The 21,697-nt window shown below is 40.2% G+C and overlaps 1 protein-coding gene across 1 annotated transcript; it reads right to left on the bottom strand.

The window, feature by feature from the left end:
• On the bottom strand, positions 1 to 21,571 carry ABCG8 (ATP binding cassette subfamily G member 8). The gene is made up of 12 exons (XM_014598019.3): positions 21,327 to 21,571; positions 20,190 to 20,346; positions 16,522 to 16,760; positions 15,967 to 16,099; positions 14,224 to 14,493; positions 9,005 to 9,170; positions 8,805 to 8,897; positions 6,925 to 7,124; positions 6,720 to 6,796; positions 4,065 to 4,332; positions 2,560 to 2,687; positions 1 to 1,097 (listed from the first exon to the last, which is right to left on the bottom strand). The coding sequence occupies exons 1-12, from the start codon at positions 21,429 to 21,431 to the stop codon at positions 960 to 962; spliced, it is 1,974 nt and encodes a 657-aa protein (XP_014453505.2). The 5' UTR covers positions 21,432 to 21,571; the 3' UTR covers positions 1 to 959.
• Positions 21,572 to 21,697: the final 126 nt, after the last annotated feature.

Here is a 21,697-nt window from a genome sequence, read left to right as displayed (position 1 = left end):
TCTGTTTTCATAGCAAATTTTTATTACTCTTTTCAAAAACAAACAGCAGAAGGATAATATGTAGTTATATGTTGATCTGGAACAGAAAATCATTCTTACAGTCAACAAATGCATATTCTATGCATCAATAACGGGTAGACAACTGACAAGTGCGGAACCTTTATATCACGTTATTCTGAGTTATTTTAATTGCTTATTACTAGAGTTTTCTAACTCAGTTGTTTGGATCATTATCTTCTGCCTACATAAAATTCTGCCTGAAACCATATATTCTTCACCTTCTGTTTTAAAGCATTGTGTAAGAATGTTTTGTGTATGTTGCTACAGAGTTATCCTCCTCATCTGGCGGCACTTTTACTGTGAATGAAGAAATGGTGTGTGCTTATCTGCAGTGTGTTTACAAAACGCTATGATGTTTATGATGCTGAAAACCTTGATTGTTTTCATTATATTATTAGCTTACTTTTTCCAGACATCCTAGGTAAGTGTATGAAGAAAAATTCATTCAGAAATTATAGGCCAGATGATCAGCTGGGGTAAAGTGAAGTAAGCCCTTCTAAATCAATGGATTTACACTGATTGCACCAGCCGGGCATTTGGCACAGAATAATCCAGTAAACCACAGGCATGTGACTTGTCACCCACATAACTGTGTGTCAGAACAAATAAAAAATGCTGAAGGCTCATTTTAGTACATAGTTTATCTGCAACATTACTATTTGAGTCACAAATCATGAAGTTGGTTTTCAACTACCTGTATTCTGCTGCCATCCTGTGGCTTACAGAAATCATTGCATTATTATTGTAGATCTTTGTGATAGAACATTAATAAAATCTGTGAAGGTGACACACCATTAAGGTAGGTCCCTTTTGTGGCGAAAAGGGGGCTGGTCTTTGATATTAGGAACACTGTAACCTGACATCCCACAAACAGTAGCATTTTTCTGCATTTTAAACAATTACCAGTCTTGATTGGATTTCTGCTTGATAAACCGCAAACACACATAGTATAGCAGTATGAAACCAGTACTGATACCAGCAAGGATGAGGTAGCTTATGTAGAGAGGATGAGAATCCAGATCCAGAGTTTGAATTACCTATAACCATAAACATCATAAAATAGTAGTTAAAAGCTTCTTTGGAATGGATCTATGGCACATTTCCTCCTTGTTATACTTTCCTCATTCCTCATGTTTTAGGTATAGCTTTCAGACAGGGGTGTCAAACCTTGGACCCGTGAGATGGATTTGGTCCAGTGGGCTACCTACCGGTGAGCCATTGGAAGCTGGAGGCAATGTGGACAGGGGCCTGCTGCAGAATCCAGGTCCCTGTGGGCATGGCAATTGGTGACAGGAGACTGAGAGGGGGTTGATCTGGCCCTGATCTGCCTCCATTATCACTGCTGCAATCCAAACTCCTTGGCTACTGGCCCTGGAGCCACCACCGCCACCACATGTCCTGTGCTGGAGCCAGAACTGGCACAGCCGCTGCGACCACTATCTCAGCTAGATCTGGCCCATAGGGAGCCCCATGGACCAGATCTAGTCTGGGGCGCAGTGTGAGTTTGACACCCGTGCTTTAAGATATGGGGCTACAATGTTCTGATTGTCAATTACAGTAATACAGCCCCATTTTCACATACTGTTGTTCAGGTGTAGCTGATGTTTGACAGAGAATTATTGCTTTATTGGTCCCTAGATAGGAAGGGATGACAAATTCAGGCACCATATAAACACTGAAAGCAAATCTGCCAGAGACAAATCCCTTCTGCAGGAGTAGCAGAGGTTTGCCATTTGTGCTACAGTCCACTTTGACTTTGTGTACACGTGCACACTGGAGAAACACAGTGAGATTTCCCCATCATTCAGGTTAGTATCAACAGTAACTGGGGCATCCAAACGTTAAAAGCTAGGGCTCTTAATCATTATGCCAGTAGAAGAAAGGTCTGTTCAAGCCTAGTGGCTCATTAGAGGGTTAAGGCTGCACTATTTTCTTAGCCAATGGCACACACAAGAGTGATGTGGCTAGCATCACATCTGGCTGCTGGAAAGACCAGGTACCAATTTGTAGCTGGGTCAGCTGGGAATGGCCTTTAACATGAATCCAGAGCAGGATTTAAACTCCTGACTCCAGAGCCATAGTGAGAAGCTTTACCAGTGTTGCTGCCATGCCCCTTTACAGCTATGAATCTCTACTTTATTCTGCCTTCAGCTAGTATTCCAGCATCCTTCTGAAACAGGCTTCAGAAGCTCACTCACAAGCAGGGCCAGAGAATGCATCACTCTTCCTTCTCCGTGGATGCTGGAATGGGAGTAACTGCATGTGGTTCTAACCACTTCTAAGCCCTCCTTTTCCTTCTCTGTCCTTGTGCAGGATCTGACAGGGAGCTGATACAGAAAGGGAGCAACTAAATAATCCCACCAAACTTCACTGATGCCATAGCATCAACCTCAGCTGAGGTCAAAGAGTTTGACTGAGCCAGTTATGACAACAATACAGATGCCTTTTCTTAATAATTTATCAAATACTTGTGTGCATTCTTATTGGAGAACAACTTACAAGTTTCCCTGGAATTTGAAAGGTAACATTGCCAACTGTCATGTGGTACGTGAGTCCTGTGAACTGAAGTTGCATCAGGCTTTGGAAATTCCATCTGAGGAAAGATATTTTAGAAAACCACGATGGAACTGGAAAAGATGGCAAGAAGGGAAAGGAAGAAGCTGTTTTAATATAAATACACCAAATGTATCCATAGCCTCTAAAACAGAGGTTCCCAAACTTTTTCTTATTGCATACCCCCTTCCAGGTTTACCAGCTGCCCATGTACCACTCCAGAATACATTTTATATTATAACCCCTTAAATGCCAATTATTACTATAATGAAAATTAATTCCGCCGTTACACAATTTCTCCAGTGTACTCCCCCAGAGATGTCTTGCGTACTCCCAGGGGTACACATACCACAGTTTGGGAACCCCAGCTCTAAAACAAACAGGTTATCATGAGTTTCATGAGCATGCTATCATAGAATTCATCTTACTGATGGATTAACATGTCTAAACAAATTACTTGGGTATAAAAATTGGGTATGCAAACCTGGAGGGTCCCACTTTATCCTGCCACCAAAAAAACCCCCAGAAAACTAGTACAGTCCCTCCTTTGGGAGGCTTTTTGCATATATTGTACTTAATTAAAGCATATTTAGTTTGGGGCCAACTTTGATTAAATGGTTTAAGTTTTGTTTAAAAAACAAGCTAGTAAACAAACTATAAAAACACTAGAAAGGGCTTCATTTTAAAATACCACAATATCTCTCTCTCTCTCTCTCTCTTTAGTTTTTAAGCATTCTGCTCAGGTATCTGCTCCAGACTCTAGAGTTGCACTTGTGTGGGAGAGCCTGAAAATGATGCTGGCTATATCAGCACAACAGTGCAATTGAGAAGTCTGCATTCATTGCGCAAGCTGAAAAAATGCAAAAAGTAAGCAAGCAGCATAAATAACTAAAAGGAAATTGGATTTTTTTCAATATTTTTCCATTTAAATAATATATATGATGTATACACTAAATACATTTGTTTTGAAATGAGATTTAAGTTGACAGTTCAAATATTATATTAGCAAAGTAACTACCGTGTATTGTTGCTATTTGTTATACAATGACAATGCTAAAATGCAGTATTAAATAAGGCTTCCTAATATTTCACTTACAATTGAGTGCCATAGTGAAAATAATGTAGTTCTGAACTTTAGTCAGACAGGTTTTATGCTTATCTTTGAATTATTTTTCTAAAAACAAATTAAAGACAGTGTGTGGTACCAAGCTTTTAAATAGTGCTTTTTAACCACAGATACCAGAAAGTTAGCTATTAGTAACCTCTCTTAGAGACAAGGGAGCTGAGGCACACAGCAATGATTGGTTCATCTAGCCTCATCCAACAGGATAGTAACAGAGCTGGGAATGGAGCTCAGGCCTTCTGAACTGTCATACTGTGCTCTGTTCAAATTGCCAATTGTTTACAGAAGTTATAAGTATGTGTCATCTGTGAGTCTGCACCAGTCTTACCTGTCCACAGGTTTTCTAAGCTTATCACAAAACCACCACTCAGGAAAAATGTTATGAAAAGCGAATTGCCTAAGAAGGCCGAGAGCTGTAAGGTTGGCAGCAGAGCTGACACCCATAGCGCCAGTCCTCGAGCACAATAAACCACTAGCCAGACTGACAAGAGGTTCAGAAGGAAATGTTCTGGCACAGGACTGAGATTTGCCAACCAGTAGATGGGAACCCCATAGATTATTACAAAAGTGCAATGTTCTGGAAGTTCACCCAAAATCTGGGGAGAGAAGAAGAAAAAATGAAAGTCACAGAACTTTCTTATTTCAGATCTACAATTCTGCAAGAAATAATCAATGAAAATGTAATCATCCCCTTTTTAGATGTTCTCAATTACATGCTAAAAGTGAAATGAGGCTTCTACTTAATTTCTTTTTCCATTGCTGGTTGTGACATTTTCTATAATGAAGATAATAAGGATAGTCATCTTGTTAAGGATTAAACTTTTTGCTGTGTTTAGTTTGTCATCTTCCATAAAAACTTGTATAAGCTTTATAGCAAAATGTCCCTATTGAGTCTCTACAAATGCAGTTTTGTCCAAATTCTGAGGCAAACACACTTCAAAGCACAAACTGGTACCTTTCCTTTTTTCTGCTGTTGGGCCAGCCTATTGCACAATCTAATTAATTCAGTTTTAACAAAAAAAAAAAAAAATAGAATACACATCAAGCTAAAAATATGTATGTAATATTGTAATACTTGAATCCACAGGAACAAAGAATGTACTTGAAGTGTTAGGTGACTTACTACTATACCTCTACTGCTGTGTTCATAACAAATTACATTGTTTTTTCTGTGAAAACTATGCTATTTTTGTGACATGATTTGAAGCATGATTTTTCATGCAGCTAACGAGGGTTTTATATCTTGTGTGGAAATGGAAACCTAAATTATAGATGCCATAGTGGCTGAAACTTATCAAAAAGAGGCAGTATTACAAAGAAGGGGTTATTCTCAGCTCTGGCAGTAACAACATATATTTTTAAAAGATTCTTTGATTTTTTTTCCCCAGAAACAGTGGTGCTTCCTACACCTAATATATTTGTTTCCTCAGAGCAATCCTAAATTGAGCTCTTGAAGTTGAAAGTAGCATCTAACATATTCTACCTCAATTTTTTGCTACTTATTTCTGAGGCAAAGTGAAGACGAGGTCAGCAATAGCATACACATGCAAACAACCCCCTAGTATTGCCATTTTATCATATATTGGCAGTATTTTTGAAAGATCTTTTGCATTACATGTTGCATCACTAAACTCTCAACAGCAGTCAAACTACACAGTAAGCAGAATAAAAGTTATGTGAAATCATATCACATTTGATTTTCAGAATTCCCAAATTTGGCAATGAGTTGTACCAGTAACAGCATTAGGGGATTGAGAATTTAGAAAGGTTTTTTGGCCTTTTGAGGGGTTTTTTTAAAACACTTCATGGGCTGAAATTATTGACGGAAACAAATAATAAAAGACCTCACATGTCCAACTACCTGATCTGTGTGCACAGACATTTACAACTGGAAATCAGTAACTGCCATTTATGCTCAGAAGTGACGTTAGCCACGAAGGTGGGGCAGAAATAATTGGAGGCAGAACTTTGGTACTTTGCAACATCTATCCTTGACATAGCACATGTTAAAGATGCTCTGTAAAAACATAACAAGGCAAGGGCTTTCTGTGATATCTTATTGGACAAACTGTACAATTGGAAGAGATGTTGAGGCATCAAGGAAGGCTACTTGTTGCCCAAAAGCTTCTTTGATATTTCTGCCAACTGTACAGTTGGGACATCACATAAAACCCTTACTTCTCATACATTTCCTGGACAAGCAGAGCTATCCATACTCGAACCTGCTTTGTAAAAGCAGCAATCTACACTGATTTGTAAATCAGATTACACTAAATCATACATTTAAGACACTGAAAAGGGCTTCCCTCTTCACCATCACAATCAAAGTTAACCTACAGTGACAGAGACTGTGCTTTCCCTTTAGAAACATGTATTGACCATTTAGAACAAATGACTCCATTATTGCCTACATGATCATGCTGACTTTTCTCTAACCAGTCAACATAGAGGGCAATGAGAAGCAACTGGCCAAGATGAATCTCTGCCATTTTTCTAATTTTGGCACTTGTTTGTGCATAGCGGAAGATTACAAAGGTCTTGTACCTTGCATAAGAAAAGGGTTTCTTTTCTTTAGTGAGGACAAGGCTGGAAGGCCCTCTAGGCTGCTAGGCCATTTTGAAGATGTCAGAGAGTAACTTCATTGCAGTGATTAAAGCTCTTCCATCTCTTCACCTGCTCCTGTGGAACTGACCAGGTGTCTTTGCCACAGCCATATTTGAATAGCCAGTAAAGGTTCCTACAGTGCCTTTGATGATTTTCTTGCCTGGGGTTAGGCTCATAGTTTATGGAGCTAGGTGCCTCAAGTGTGTTATGAGGCTTACTTAATTAGCTAATGAACGTTTGAGAACCAGGATGACAACTGCATCTGACAGTCATCAGAGAAATGCAAAGTACAATCAGGATTTCATCACCCACACAACAAGTCTTTGACTTTTCATCTTAAAACCTGATATGCACTTTTTTGACAGCTGAAAGTAGTTACCTTAGCAAAGAAATATGGACCAACAGAATATATTCCATCTTCTAAATCATGATAAAGCATAGCTCTTTCTGAATGACCTACAGAATAAAACACAAATGAGTTCATTTCATGCTAGGTCTGCCCTTAGCTAATACTTTTTTCACTATTGAGAATTATTTTCTTGTTTTGATTGTTTTAAAACATTAGCAACAAAATTGACACTTACATTTTGCAATAACATCAAAAATCACTGCAAAAGGAGTTATTGCACCCATCATGTACAAGAGAGCTGTTGTGTCCTGAATAGAAAGGTTGTTTTTCTCATGACCATAGAACAAGAATCCAATTAATAATGACATGAGAAGGGCCTCACACCCATGGATTAATAATGTTGAAATATCTCTGAAATCATTGGAGACTTGACGCCTGTGAAAACAACAATGCTAATTGTAAGTTATAATATTCACTAAAGCCAGCTACTCTCTACTTAGTTTGACCTCAATTCTGTTCTCATTTACATGTATTTATTCACTTTTAAATGGGAACAAAATTTGACTATTTAGAAAAACACATAGAATACAAATAGAAAATATTGTAACAAATGGGCATCCACCCACTTGCTTCATGGTTATAGTTATTCTAAGATAGTATGGCAGCAGGGAACCTCTTAGTAGAAATGGGGATGGAAATTAGATCCTCAGCTCTAAATGTATTGATTCAATCACTTGAGTTAAGGAGAAACTTTGCTAAAGAAAGGTCTATGCCTTGTGCTTCTAATATCACCAGCTATAAGGTAGTAGTACTCTATGCATATTAAGCTATTTAAATCATTTTTTTACTAGTTGTGTAAATGTCAGTAGTTGTCAGAATCTATCGTAATAAAAATAATCAGTATCAATATCAATAAACTATTGTATTAAAACAGTGGTGTTCAACCTTCTGGCCCCATGGGCTGAATCAGTGGCCAGATGAGTGGCATGGGCTGAATCCAGCACATGGGGTTGGTCTAGGGCTGGATCCAGCACAGCGTTGGTCTGCAGATGCAGTCTGGAACACCAGCCTGGTCCCATATTATCAGATCCAGCCTTATACCAGCTGATTCCTGAGAGTACGGATCCACGGGGCTCCCTACAAGTCTAGAAATTTGATGGCAGGAAAACAGTATTTAACATTGTTACAGGGGAGATCCATGGGCCAGATGACATGGTTCCATGGGTGAGAAGTTGAGTGCTACTGTGCTAAAATAAATGTAAATCAAATAAAATAAAAGAAATCAAATGTCTTACAATATAATTTGAGACATTGGAGTCTCAATTAAATTATTTGAGCTCCTTAATGTGGGGAGCACTACACAATCAGCCAGAGCAAGGGTGCTCAACCTATAGCCCACAGGCTGGATTTGGTCTGTGGAACCTGTTATCTGGCCTGTGGAACTCCCAGAGGGGCAAGGAATTTGGGGTCCAGGCAAGTCAGAGTTGGGTCCACCACTGAAACCTGGCATGCCAAGCCCTGTTGGGAACACAAGTTGGCAGTGGGGGCAGATAAAAGGCTGTGTTAACCCCTTTGGTCACTGCCACTTGGCCTCCTTCCACTGCTGTATCCATATCTGGCCTGCAAGGAGCCCCACAATCTAGATCTAACCTTGAGGACTGAGTAAGTTTGACAACCCTAGGCTAGAGGAACAGTGTGTGCGCCTTATTTTGAAAAATAAAACAGGTAGGACACAGAACAAGGTAGTATAGTGGTCCCCAGCCTTCCTGGCCCTGGGCAACAATACTGAGCAAATAACGTGTTTTGGACAACATCCCTGTAACTCTGTTTTAACTTTTTAATTTTCTCTGGCTATGAGTAGTGCTGGAAGGGGTCTTGGGCAACGTATTGCCAAAAGCTCTGGGTTTGGGGACCACCAAATCTTAAGATTACAACTGGTATAGCAACTTGCATATTCTAATGGGGATAAATGCTTAGTACCAGCTTTCTCCAGACACTTGGAATGTGCACATTTTGCCCTTTATGCTGCCTTTTTTTTTTTTTTTAAACTATTCAGCTGCATTTCGTTTTTAAGTATTTATGGAAGACATCAATTTATGTTGATGGTGAGATTACCTCAGTAATATAGTGAACAGCTTGATGTTCCCTGGTAACTGGTTAGTTGAATGGGAATGGATGTTAATCAGCTCCTCTGACTGGAAATGGGAACTGTCGAAGAGCAATGAAAAAGTAAACAGAACTAGCTAACTCAATCTTCAGCAATGAATATGCTGCGTAAGAAACAAGTTATTTAAATACATATATAATTATTTTACCATTGTTCACTGGAAGCAGTAGTTGTAATTTCTCTTTCATTAGATTTCCATAAGAAGTCATCAGAATCTTTGACCTTTTCCCGGAATAAGGCAGCAAACATCCTTGCCCTTTTCTGACTTTCCAGCTCTTTTTCTTTGGTCTGCCTATCAACGCTGGTCAAATCAACTACAAAACATTATTTGACATGAATCTACATACCTAGAGAGATTTTAACTGAATCATACTTTGTACATATAGCCATATGTTTCTTCATAAAAAGAATGTACTAAGATATAACACATCTATTTCAGGAAGCCTCAGCAACCACCTTTACAATTTTTATACCAAGATAATGTTATCTAGTTATTGAAATAAACACTGATAAGCTTTTAAATCTGGCCAAGGCAATATTCTAGTTTATCATAGTACAAATGGGCTTTACTTTCACATTTATATGTGAACTCTAGTGGCTAGAGGCAGAGGTTATGAATAAAAGTTCTGGATTCTTTTTCTGGTTAAGCTTACAATTTATTGTGTGAACTTGGCTAAATTTCAGAGTTCACAATCCCTCTATGCTTTTGTTTCTCCATCAGTAAAAACATGGGTGGATCTAGGATTTTGAAAAGCAGGGTGCCCATGGTGAGGTGCATCATTATATATAACACAACACATTTTTCTCCAGGTAAAAAGAAACTAGAAGCTTTACTAATATGCTAAGGGCCTAGGGCGGTATTATTCCATTTAAGATTGATGTAAAAACAAGTTAACTTTACTGGAATAAGTAAAAAAACAGTCTGCATGGGCTGTGAAATAGGAGCTACATTACCAGGAGCTGCTAACAGACAGCAGAATTGCAGAAGAAAGGATAGCTTGGTTTGTGAAACATCAAGACCATTAAGAAGGAGAGAGGGTTATTAACACCCGTGGAATGAAGAGCTTAGAAGGCATCGGGTACATTTTAATGAACCATGAAGTCAATTGACTCCCTCAGTGCTGCCTGACTAGCATGGGTGACTGGTGCCACCTTAGTTGGGGGAGCATGTGCCCCACCAGCAATCAGTCAGCGACTGGGAGGGGTCCCCTGGTGCCAATCTCGCTGAGTGGGGGGGCGGGGGTGTCCCACCATGGCCAATCTTGCTGACTGGGAAGCAGCCACGGCACACCCAGAAGTGACTGCAGCACTTCATCCGGCACTCCCACTTCCTGGCCAGTGCTCACAGGGGGGGCACTGGCACTCCCGTCCGCCTCCCCCCCACCCATCGCCTAAGCAGGGAGTGTGGCCTGTCAGGGGGTGCACCAGCACTCTCAGGGGGCGTACATGCACCCTTGTGCACCCCCTACATGTCACCACTGCTGACTAGAAATGCTGCTGCCCCTGCCAAGCAGTTGGTTTTAGACTTTGGGTGGAGCAAGAATTACAGAAGGGTGCACCAGTGTAAACCCCCCACCCCCCCACCCCAGTAAAAAGTGATAATGATAATCAAAAGAAATTATAGCAGTAATTGATTATAGATGCTTTTATCCCAGGGGGAGGAAGAGGACTATATGTAAGTGGAAAGTAGTGGTGGTATGATTTTAATTGGCAATCTATTCTAAGCTTTTCAATATTAAAAAATTCATGTCAAGTTAAAAGAGAATGATTCTTAAGTTCCACATTATGACTTAAAAAACTAACCTTTGTAATGATGTGTAGAATATACTCAACATTTTAGAAAAAAAAGGTTTCTAGGAAAATAATGACTATGGGTCATGTACAAATTTACTGCACCAACTCTCACTACCTCCTTCATGCCAGAGCCCAGCCCTGTATTCCCTCCAATTCCCTCAGCTGCTAGGTGTCAGTGTGCATTTTTTGTGTCCTCTCTTCTCCTCCTCCATTTCCAACCATTGTCAACCATTTTCTCCCCTGCTATGGGATCTCTACCCCATACCCACACCTAGGGAGCAAATGGAGGATCCTATCAGGGGTTCTGTGTATCCCTACATTTCTACCTTTGCTGTACCAGAGGCTCTGTATGCCTCCCATTCCCAGTCTCCCCACACAGGTAGGGGCTCTGTGCAAACTTCTTATATCTCCTTTTTTCTCTTGGACCCCCCACCCCCAAGTTCTTATTTTTTCTGTTGGGGAAATAAATTGTTCAGGGTGACGGCGGTGGGAGTAGGAAGAGTACTGTTACACTAGAACATGCCCCTTCCAACCCTACATCTATGAATGTATGGCTGTCCTCAAATGGTTCTTTGATCCATAGTTAATTATAAAAGCAGCTAGAAGTGATGATCCTGCTAATCAGGGGGTATGGACTCTGCATGTACCCTATTTTTCTCTTCCAGTTCTCTGATTTCCACCAATATCAATAGGATTCTGCTTATTGATAATGACAGTATGCCTTGAAAATCTGGAACTAATGAGATGAATGATTGAAAAGTAACTGAATTATGTCCTAACAGAAATGCCATTAAACTGAAGGTAGGGTTCCACAAATTCATCCAACTGTGCTTCACAGAATGGCAAACCACACTTAAAAACAATTGATCAAGGTTCAGTTAAGAGACTATGACCGACAAGCTGTTCCTTTGACCCTGGCTTTTTTTGTACGAGTCCCTAGACAGTGTAAGTGGATTACTCCATGAATATAAAGACACAGTAGATCAGGATCACATGTCTTGCCTCCCTCATTTAAGGATTAATTCAGCAAATGTCAAGGGATGAAACAGCACGAGAGCATGTGGTGCTCCCATTACACAGGACTAGAGTGGAGGTGAGAGTCTGGAAATGATGATGGAGGATATGACACCCTCAGAAATACATCCTAGTTTTTCATCAGCTCAAGCAGCCCTTTCCTCTGAGTAGCATGCAAATACCCAGACACACCATCTCCCAGAGCATGCTAGTGCTGAAGATTCAGTAATCTGGAGGGTTTAAAGAAGCTCACAATGTGCTGATTTGCATATTAATGATTGTTCCCTAGTATTTACTAAATGGCAGACAACATCCTGATCACCAGAATTTATGGTTACAAATGGGATGAGGACACAGAGCTTGTCATGGGCATGGTAAACTTTGACAGGCCCCTGGGCTGGTGTCTAGGTAACAGGCTGTTACTTGGTAGGGGAAGATTTTGGTTGGCTTTCATCTTCTGCTGTAGGGTAAAGGCTGTGGCCTTGGACCTTTCTGCTTTGTGCTGGGCTGACTGCCAGCTGTGTGCCCTGGTTTCTAGGCTGGCTGATAGTGTAAGTCCCTGGCCACCAGCCACAGGCTCCGTGTGCAAAGCGAGGTAACTAGGAGGCAGTCTGCCATGACTCCAACCACAGCCGAGGACTGCAGCTGTCAGGGTGCTTAGAGGATGGTGCTCTAAACTAGGGGTTGGTTACCTATGGGCCATGGGCCAGATCCAGCCTGCAAAGGTCTAATCCGGCATTGGGGCTTGGTGGCACAGAGCTGCGCTGTTGCCTGTTGTACCACAGAGCTTTCCTTCTCTGTGAAGCCTACTTCTCTGCCGTGTCTGTGCTTACCCTCACCGCAGAGTGGTTGGGGATCAGTAGTGATGGTGGGCACAGGTAGCCGGCTGCTGGCAGTACCCTGCTCTAGACTCTCTCTGTGGCTAGACACACTAGTTGGGAGCGTACTAATGGAAGAGATGGTGCTGTCCAGAGAAGCCCCAGCATAGGCTGTATCCTGACTCTTATTTGTTGGTCTCCCTGCGAGAAGCCCTTGGGTGCTGCACAAGGCTGTTGCCGCTGAGCTTGTGTTAGAGCGGCTGCAGGATGGGAGCTTTGCAACCTTCTGGAGCCTGCCGTGAGAATAAATGTTTTCCTGACCAAAGGGGGTTGGGATTGGTTCCTTCCAAGGACATGCAAAGAGGTCATTCCAGAGCAAGCAAAGTGGCTTGTGTTCATGTTCAAGCTCCCAGCCAACCCAGGAGCAAAGATCACTGCAGGACAAATCAGCAGCTCCAGGTAAACTAACTTGTTCAAAATGCTCTTTGTATTTCTCTCTACCATTAGATTATGGACCAGATCCATTCCCTGGGTGTCTCTGCCAAAGATGCCAGATACACCAGGAAGGCATGTGGGACTCTGAGTTTGGATTATTATGATGATGGACAGAGTCTGCACTGTTTGGTGTTTGTCTCTCTTTCCCACTGTATTTTGTATAGTAATCAAATCTATTGATCTGTTCCCTAGCCGGGGTCACTAGGGCACAGCTATCCTGGTAATGGGGATTGATTGCCCTGGTCTTTGTCTACGGATAGGTTTGGGCCCTCTGGGAGACAAGAGCTAGGGTTGCTGTTATGCTTTTTTTGCTCTGGATTAAAGCTGTTCCCATGGGGCAAACCCTGCATCCTATAAAAGGGGAACTGAATAGGGAACATGCCATTCAGGAACAGAGACTGTTGCTTTCCTTGGCAAATCAACAGCTTTCCACCCTGGATTTAAGGAGGCAAAGGGACTGTTTGCAGGAGAGCGGCTCAGTCGTTGCTTACCTGGGGCAGAAAGTTTCAGCGCACACAGAACATAGGAATATGAGTAGGTGCAAAACTAAGCAAATGGAAACATAGTTCTTACCTTGCAAAGAAGGATGGAAGAGGAGGACCGCAACAAATACTATTTCTTAAAGTTAATTGTGCCACACATCGCCGTTTCCATTACTGCTAATTAATTGTTCTAATTGTAAGTCAGCCTTTTTTGTTTTCCTCCTCCAAAAGAACCTAACTTTCAGTCTGGCCCCTGACAGTCTTGACATTTGCCATTGCAATATTTTTATGCATAGACTACAAATACCACATCAAATTTTTTTTCAGTGCTGTTTTAATTTTACTTTTAGTGTGCATAACCCTTTTGGGAGCTTTCCTTGACTATTTGATTCTCCTGTGGGATTATGCAAGAGCAATAGTGGTTTAAAGACTTTATCTGTATCAACTGAGTGAAATTCTGACTGACTGAAGAGGGGACGGGTGAAAAAGCTTTTTTTTTTTCCAAAATGGAGCCTGAAAATAAGGGATTTACTTATTTATGCAAGGTCATTATTCCTTATACTGCAGCACTAATGTGCTCAAGGAAACTGTGACGCAAGAGGTTATTAAAATAAAATATAGCTCAGATTAATTTAAAGGCACTTAACAATTATCTATCGGTATCTAAATCCCGTTCAGTAAAATCTGTAAATTAGAAATAACTTAGGAAAATAAATAATTTAATGCAATCCATTTTATTTTTTATGATCATATTTGATACTTACCATAAAAATCTGCAGGGTTGCTGTATTTTGGGCAGGGATAACCCAATTCTGTAAAATATTGGACCATGTCTCTGGCTGTTCCAGAGTAGATGGTGACTCCAGAAGTCATCAGAAGGACTAAGTCAAAGAGCTGGAAGATGTCTGATCGAGGCTGATGAATTGAAAGAAGAACTAATCTGTTTCCTCTTGCTAGTCTGGAGAGTGTTACCACAAGGTTATGTGCGGTAAAACTGTCTAGTCCAGATGTAGGTTCATCAAGAATTAGTATTCCTGGAAGAGATAATATATGGTGTTTAGTTGTGGAAAGCACTCAATTTGATCTCGTGTTGCAAGTTAAATGGCCCTGATATATGGAAACTTACTGATGCAATGTACAAAATTATTTTCCAAAGCATATTTTCATACCAAAAGTCAAATATTTGTTAATGGGAATCTCCCCTTTTAAAAATATTTTCTATTCTCCATTTTGCTCTTATCCTGCTTCCACTGATATCAATAGGAGTTTTATTATTGACCTTAAATAGGCACAAATTCAGGCCCTGTATTTAAAACCTTCCAACATTTTCCTTCTTGATTCTTTACTCCTCAGCTAGATATAACAAGTACAAGAGCACACAATAGCTATAGTTTTGTATCTCTGTATGCATGTTAACTGAAATGTAGGTTTGGTGAGTTTAGAGCATGATGCAATTCTTTAATTCTCAATGTTCAGATTATTTGCATTATTCAGGTGCAAGGATTAATAGTAAAACTCGCCAAATCAAATCATTAATATATTTTCAAAGTACAAAAGTGAAGAGGAGAAATTTTATTTTTAATATTTTACTGCATGTTTTTGCATGGCTTGATGTGATTTTTGTTGATTATTGCAGTTGGTTGTTAAAACCTGAGACAGGTAACGCCAAACAGGTTGAGACTTAATACATTTTAACATTTATGTTATAAAACTACTGGCCTAGATGTCCCTGTCAAAATGAGGAACAAAATATGGTTCCTGCTTTGGAGAGCTTACTCAGAATAGAGATGAAGTGCCAAGGAGTATTTTTATCTTTCCATTTTTGCCCTAGAAGTGGGGACTTGTGCTCGTCTCCAACACAGCTTTTTTTCAGGAGTAGCGCTTCCTCCAAACAATGATTTCTGCCTTCCCCAAAATTGTGAAAAAGTGGCTTTACCTGCACTAGGAAGTTATAACTTTACTAGTAGGAGCTATAGGTTGTATTACTACCATGTCAGCAGGATAAGGTAACACAGGGTAGTTTTCTCTGTACTACAGTTTCCATTGCATGAGGCCCAAGCTGTTGGTAATAGAAGTCTGAAAAATCCTAGTATAGCCACAGTTGCTAAGATTACAGTCTGAAGCCCCAGTCCTAAAGATTGCTACTCCTTTACGTAAACTTAGTCGCACAAGTAGCTTAGCTGAAACCAGAAGTGATACTAGTGTGTGAGAGTTTGAAAGATTGGACACTCAATGCTAGGAAAATGATCATGGGGCATCAGTTTTATTCCTGCTCCTATTAAAGTTAAAAACAAAAATTGTTTTGGTAATGTCAGTGGGAGCAGGCAAGGTAAATGAACAGAGGTTGGAGTCGTGACGAACATGGAGGCTTGAAAATGACCTGCCCCCCAGCATCTCAAATGTAAATAGCCACCATTGCTATAGCAAGGAATTAAAAAATAATTGCTTAGAAAAGCCTCAGCCTCACAGATTTGTGGTTTAATTAAAATGAACATTATTATGCTCACCAGGATTCCATAGCAACTGCACTCCAATGCTTACTCTTCGCCTCTCTCCTCCTGAAACACCACGAATGTACTCATTCCCTACTCTGGTGTTTGCACACTGTCGTAACCGCAGTTCTGCTATAACATCTTCTACCTGGAGGTTAAATGATACAGCAAGAGTTAGTTGTTTTAACATGAACTATAGTTTACAGATAACCTCAAAAATATATTTTGGGCTTTAATTGTCATTCAGATATCACTGCCCTCTCTGATCAATAGCTATTTAAGACTGAACCTTGCTTTTTCTCAGATAGTGTTAAAAAAAATCTCAATATCTGGTTCTTTTTTCAGGTTTTCTTCCAAAATTGGCCATTTTTGCTACAAATACAAATTGAGACTGGGAGCAAATGATATTCAAACTTACACCCAAAAACTGACAAATCAGGATTTGTAATTACTAACCCACACAAAAATGCCAGGTTCAGTGTTGTTGCTCTTACCCAAATGCACATAATTACTTGGGCAATTTTGTCATATATTTTTTACAACTTTCTTTTTTCCAACAGCTTTAATTACCCTTTTTTCCCTTTGTGAATCTGAAAAAAACCTTGGAAGACGTAGTTTTGCAACAAACAGCAACGTTTCTCTGACAGTCAGGTTGGGAAGCAGTCGATCATCCTGTTGCACGTGTGCAACGCATTTCTTAACAAGCTGGTGAGTACTGGGCTTTCCATTGATTATGATTTGGCCAGATTGAATCTTCCCTCCATGATCCCTGCAGGTTATCACGTCAAGTAAAGATGTCTTTCCACAGCCTAGAAAAATCATCATCAAAAGGTTAAAAATCTCTATGGATTGCATTCTGGAGTTGGTCTTTCCATTTACAAAAACGAAGCTACCACATTTTCTAACATACCACATGCTTCCAAATAGTATGTTTGGAAGCTAGAATGTAGAGAAAAAGATTTTTCCAGATTATGGTCAATTTTGTAAGTCGTCCTGGAAACACAGGATTTGTGTCCAGGAAGTGTGACAACCCAGGAGACAATCTGGGTGAAGCAGCAGGAACTTCCTGGTGTAGCAGGACAGCAATAAACCTAGAACCCAGACCCTCGCAAGGGCAGTAGGAAGACTATTACTCCTTTGCTGTAAATAAGTCTTTATATAAATTCCTGTAAATAATACTGTTGTTTTCACACCACCGGTCTCATCAACATACTACAGACTGCATGCAGCATCTCACTTGCCTTGAGCCAACTCAGTTGCTCTTCAGACAAAGCTACAGAGCTCAGCTAATAGCTATGGCTGTGAGAGGGTTAACACTGGACTCTGCCCCTTCTGCTTGGTGGGGCCAGAGACCAGTGGCTGAAGCCACAGTGAGAATAAATATTTTACTGAGCAAAGGGGGCATGGAGAGTTGGCTCCTTCCAAGGACATCCAAAGAGGTCATTCCAGAGCAATGTAGCTTGTGCTCATGCTAGAACAGTAACCATCTTGGCAGCCTTTAGCACCCAGTGTCTGTATACTTCTATTCCAGTGGCAGGGAAAAAAGTCAGCTTTCCTGATTAAGACAGGCACCCCAGCTTTGGAGGGATGATTTTTTGGGGGGGAAAGATGAGTCTGGTATGCTAGTAAATATGGTAAACATCTTTGCTGAACTTATTCATTCATATTACACTCTGCATATACACCCCCCTCACACCAAACCCTCACTACAGCATACTCCAGAAACATAAAAGTAGGGTAGTCAGTGACAGTCAAAGCTTCAGAGTTGCTATTGCAAGTTCAGATTCAGCAAATGTATGTTTCCAAGCACAGAGGGAACAACTGGAGTAGAGCATTACCAGACTAACCATTCATTTAGAAATGATCTTGTAGGCATGTCTTTCTCCTGAAAAGACCACACTGGGGCTTGTTGCAGTAAAGCACAACATGCCTGCTTTGTTGGCATTGCACGCCAAAAGGATGTCACATAGCCGTCCTTATTGTGGTTCTGTGTGCACTGCAAAAAGCACTGTATTATGGGCATGCTTATTACTGAGTGCCCAGTACTACACTGAAGGTGACTATATATTGCATCTTTGTGGGATGTAGCATATGCAGAACACGCATGCTGTGCATCACTGTGGTGGTCCCTCTCCCATGGTACTTTGACTGTATAGAGAAGATGCAACTGGGTGCCAAAGACAGTTGACACCTTCAGACCCTAAACCCTTTGCCATCAGAGCAAAGTTACAGACTTAAGTTTATTGTATTAGTAAACGTGCCAATTTTTAGCTGACTGTGGCCTCAAGCCTACAGTGAGCTTGAAAACTCAGGCCCTGATTCAGCAAAATGCTTAAGGACATATTTAACTTTAAACATAGTAATAGTCCCGCTGGCGTCAGTGGAGGTCTGTTTGGGCACAGACTCTGCACTAATATATCTGACCACAGCCCAACATGCACTGTAAGGTATAAATTGCACAATACCTGACACAAAAGACTGCTCGCCATGAGTAGAGTGTCTAGGTGCTATGACAATATCAATCAATAAGTATTAAAAGTAAAATATTACAAATAAATGCCTTGCTCACATTTAGGGGGAGCAAAATTGAAGAATGGGAGCAAATCCAGGTTTGGAAATAAATAACAAAAGGGTTTGCTCTCATTCTGTGTGATACAGTAGGCAAGGGGGTGCAGAGGTCCATCATCATCATCATTGTTGTTGTTTTAAATTTATTGCCAGTCTTGTTAAAAACTCCATGCTTGGGGTTTTGGAGGTTGCTTTTTAATGTAGAATTTTCTTTAAAAAATGGATGCCAGCCATCTGCAAGCCATATACCAATCCATTTATGACTGACACATTGATCACCACAGAGAAAGGAAGAAAACCACCAGCAATTTGATTCATTTCACCAAAGCATTTGATAAAGTAGTTAATAAACTATATTTTAAAAAGCTCTCTAAACCAGGTTTCCTGAATGGGGTTTATGTTCAGTGTAAGTTACCTTAACAAATATACTGCAATGTAAGATGTTATTCCATCAAAACCTCTGCCTTTTATCAGTGTGATCCCCAGGGTAAAACTTCAATTTCATTGCTACTTATTCTAGTTTTTTATTTACTTATTTCAGCATATTTCCTGAATTGAAAAAAAATCTTTCTTCTGTAAAGATGCTGGTTAAAATAGATTTGCACTGATTTTCCCAGGTGGTCATTTCCATTGCTGAACAGATTACCTGTATATTTTGGCTAAGTAATAAAGGCCCACGATCTAATTTTGTTGACATAAAGACTCTTCTGTGACACACTTGGCTCCCATCTTTGCTCTCCAAAGATGTGGATTTTACATCAGGATAGCTAAATCCCAGGAGACATAAGGCATGGATTTGTTTTTTACTTCTATAGCCATACAAAGTCAACTTCGACTTACTACCTCTAGAGGTAAAGCTTACCATGGGTTGTCTTTATTAGGGCAACCTGAGAAAGCAGAACCCCAATAGAAAAGTTCACCAGCCCCCACAATCAGAAAAGGAGGTGATGGTGAGGGGGAGGTGGGTAGGAAGTGGAAGACATTTAACAGACAAACCACACTGTGGTGGAACTGCTTCCTTTCTTCAGGGGTGTACTTGGTACTTGGACAATTTTCTTGCCATTTTCCAGTTGGTCTAATAAAAGGTATCATTTTGGAACCAAGAGTTCTAGTTTTTTGTATTCCTTTCTTCATGCATTTTCCATTAAGCTCATCTGAATTTACTGCCATACTCTGCAAAAGTATCTGTCTCTGAGTGGAATTCAGCCTGTGGATGTGAGGCAATGGTACTGCTACTACTCATTCTCAGGGTTTGACTAGGATTAGGGTACATATGTAATCAGGTCAGGGCTGGTACTTTCCCATTCTTCCCATTGAGCTGGGTCAGGCAGTTCAAGTTTCCTTCACTGCAGGCACCTTGCACTTGTTACAGGCAGATTCAGAAAATCTGGCCCCCAAACTCTAGTGGTAAAAAAAACCCATTCACAAAGAAACAGTTGGTAAACAAATATACAAATCAAAACAGAAGTTCTTGATCAAACTGTCTTCTGCCATGGGACCCATGTGCTCATGCCTTATTGATTTATAACACCTGCTGCTAAGGAATGGGTTTTTTTAGATGAGCTGCGTTACATGTCCTTTGGCATCCAGGGGACTGAAAATTATTACTATCAGCTATTGTACACTTGATGGTAAAGACATGGCCAATATGGTAAAGCTTTCAGTCCTACCAGAGTTTCCTATAATAGCTATCATCTGACCGCTTTGAACTTTAAAATTCAGATTCTGGATTGCTGACACATGAGAATCTGGGCCTCGGCTCCATGTCCATGGCATTTTCAATTCTGCTATGTTCTCGTACCAGGGAATCTGAGCTGCCACATTAACCTAATGAAAAAAATTAAATACAAGAAAATAAGCATTCCATTCAAAAAGGTAGTACCATCACAACACAGCCTTTCAAAGTTAAGATAATGCAAAGTGATAAATGAATGGGAGTAGCTGCCACCAACTGGATGCACATTTCCAAAGATGGGTGTTAGCAAATTCCTTTTTATAGCCACCTATGTTTCCATCTTTTTTCTGTTATAACTGTTGATTACCAAACCTATTTCTTTCAATATATTTCTATCAAGCACCTGATCATCATTGCATTTGGTAGAGCTGGCCAGAAATATTTTGTCAGCTCTAATCTGAAAACAATCAAAAGTGAAAATAAAAGATAATGCATATTATCTGAACAGGAATGCAAATACTGCCCAGCTATTTATGTTACACCTCATATGCACAGGCCTTTAAGTCTTTGCAAAAAATGTATTTTTGCTTGCTAAAGCAAAAGGCCCAGTTCTTGAGAACTGCTCTAGCTTTTTGCAGCTCTTTGGTACAAAGCAGATAGAAATCTTAAATAGCTCCCTGAGGAATCTTTTTATGCATGTCACACTATCAGTTCCCAGTCTGGGGTGCGTTTCTGAGAGAGAGGGGATATAACTTAGGCTCTCCTGCAACTTGACGCCCATCTATCAGAATAGCCTCTTGGACCTATTTGGAGGAGCTCAGAGCCTACTCAAGATCAGAAGAACACAAATGTAGCTGAGATACATTTTTTGCCTGTTATCACCCAACCCATTGCTGTGCCAAATATGTCTTCTGCGACAGACCAGCCTACTATTTCAGAGCAGCTAAGGGCCTGATTCTGTACCCAAAACTTCCATAGCTTCTTTCATAGCATGTTTCTTTTATAGTAATTGCAAGGCCTCTGTGTGTATTTTGATTCCTCGCTATCTTTTTAGTGTGTCTTAAATGTTACAAGCAGAAAATTATTGAATACATGCCATAGTAAATAAAGATAAATAAAGCCAGCCTTGTACCTGATAGTTGAGTTCATTGACCTCTAGAATGTTTGATTCACCACTGTACGTGAAATACAGACTGCTATCTTCATCTGAGTAAAAAATAGTGTCTTGGAACTTCATCGTTGCCTGGAGGAATTGTTATTAGAAAGTTAATTAAAACTCCTGTAGTTTTTACACCCAATATCCTGATCACATATCTTTCAGAGTCTGTGTTCTCCTGTAAGCCAGGGGCTCACCTTTACCCAGTTCAAACATACATACATATATATTATATATATGTATATACAGGCAGACAAGGTTCTTTGGGTAAATCAGATATCTTTTATTAAGCCAACGCAAATATTTGAGTTGCTCTAAAAAAAGATATCAGATTTACCCAAAGAACC

This window comes from Alligator mississippiensis, chromosome 1, assembly GCF_030867095.1.
Source record: "Alligator mississippiensis isolate rAllMis1 chromosome 1, rAllMis1, whole genome shotgun sequence".
In the NCBI taxonomy this organism is placed as follows: domain Eukaryota; kingdom Metazoa; phylum Chordata; order Crocodylia; family Alligatoridae; genus Alligator; species Alligator mississippiensis.
This window is presented reverse-complemented; position numbering and strand designations above follow the sequence as displayed.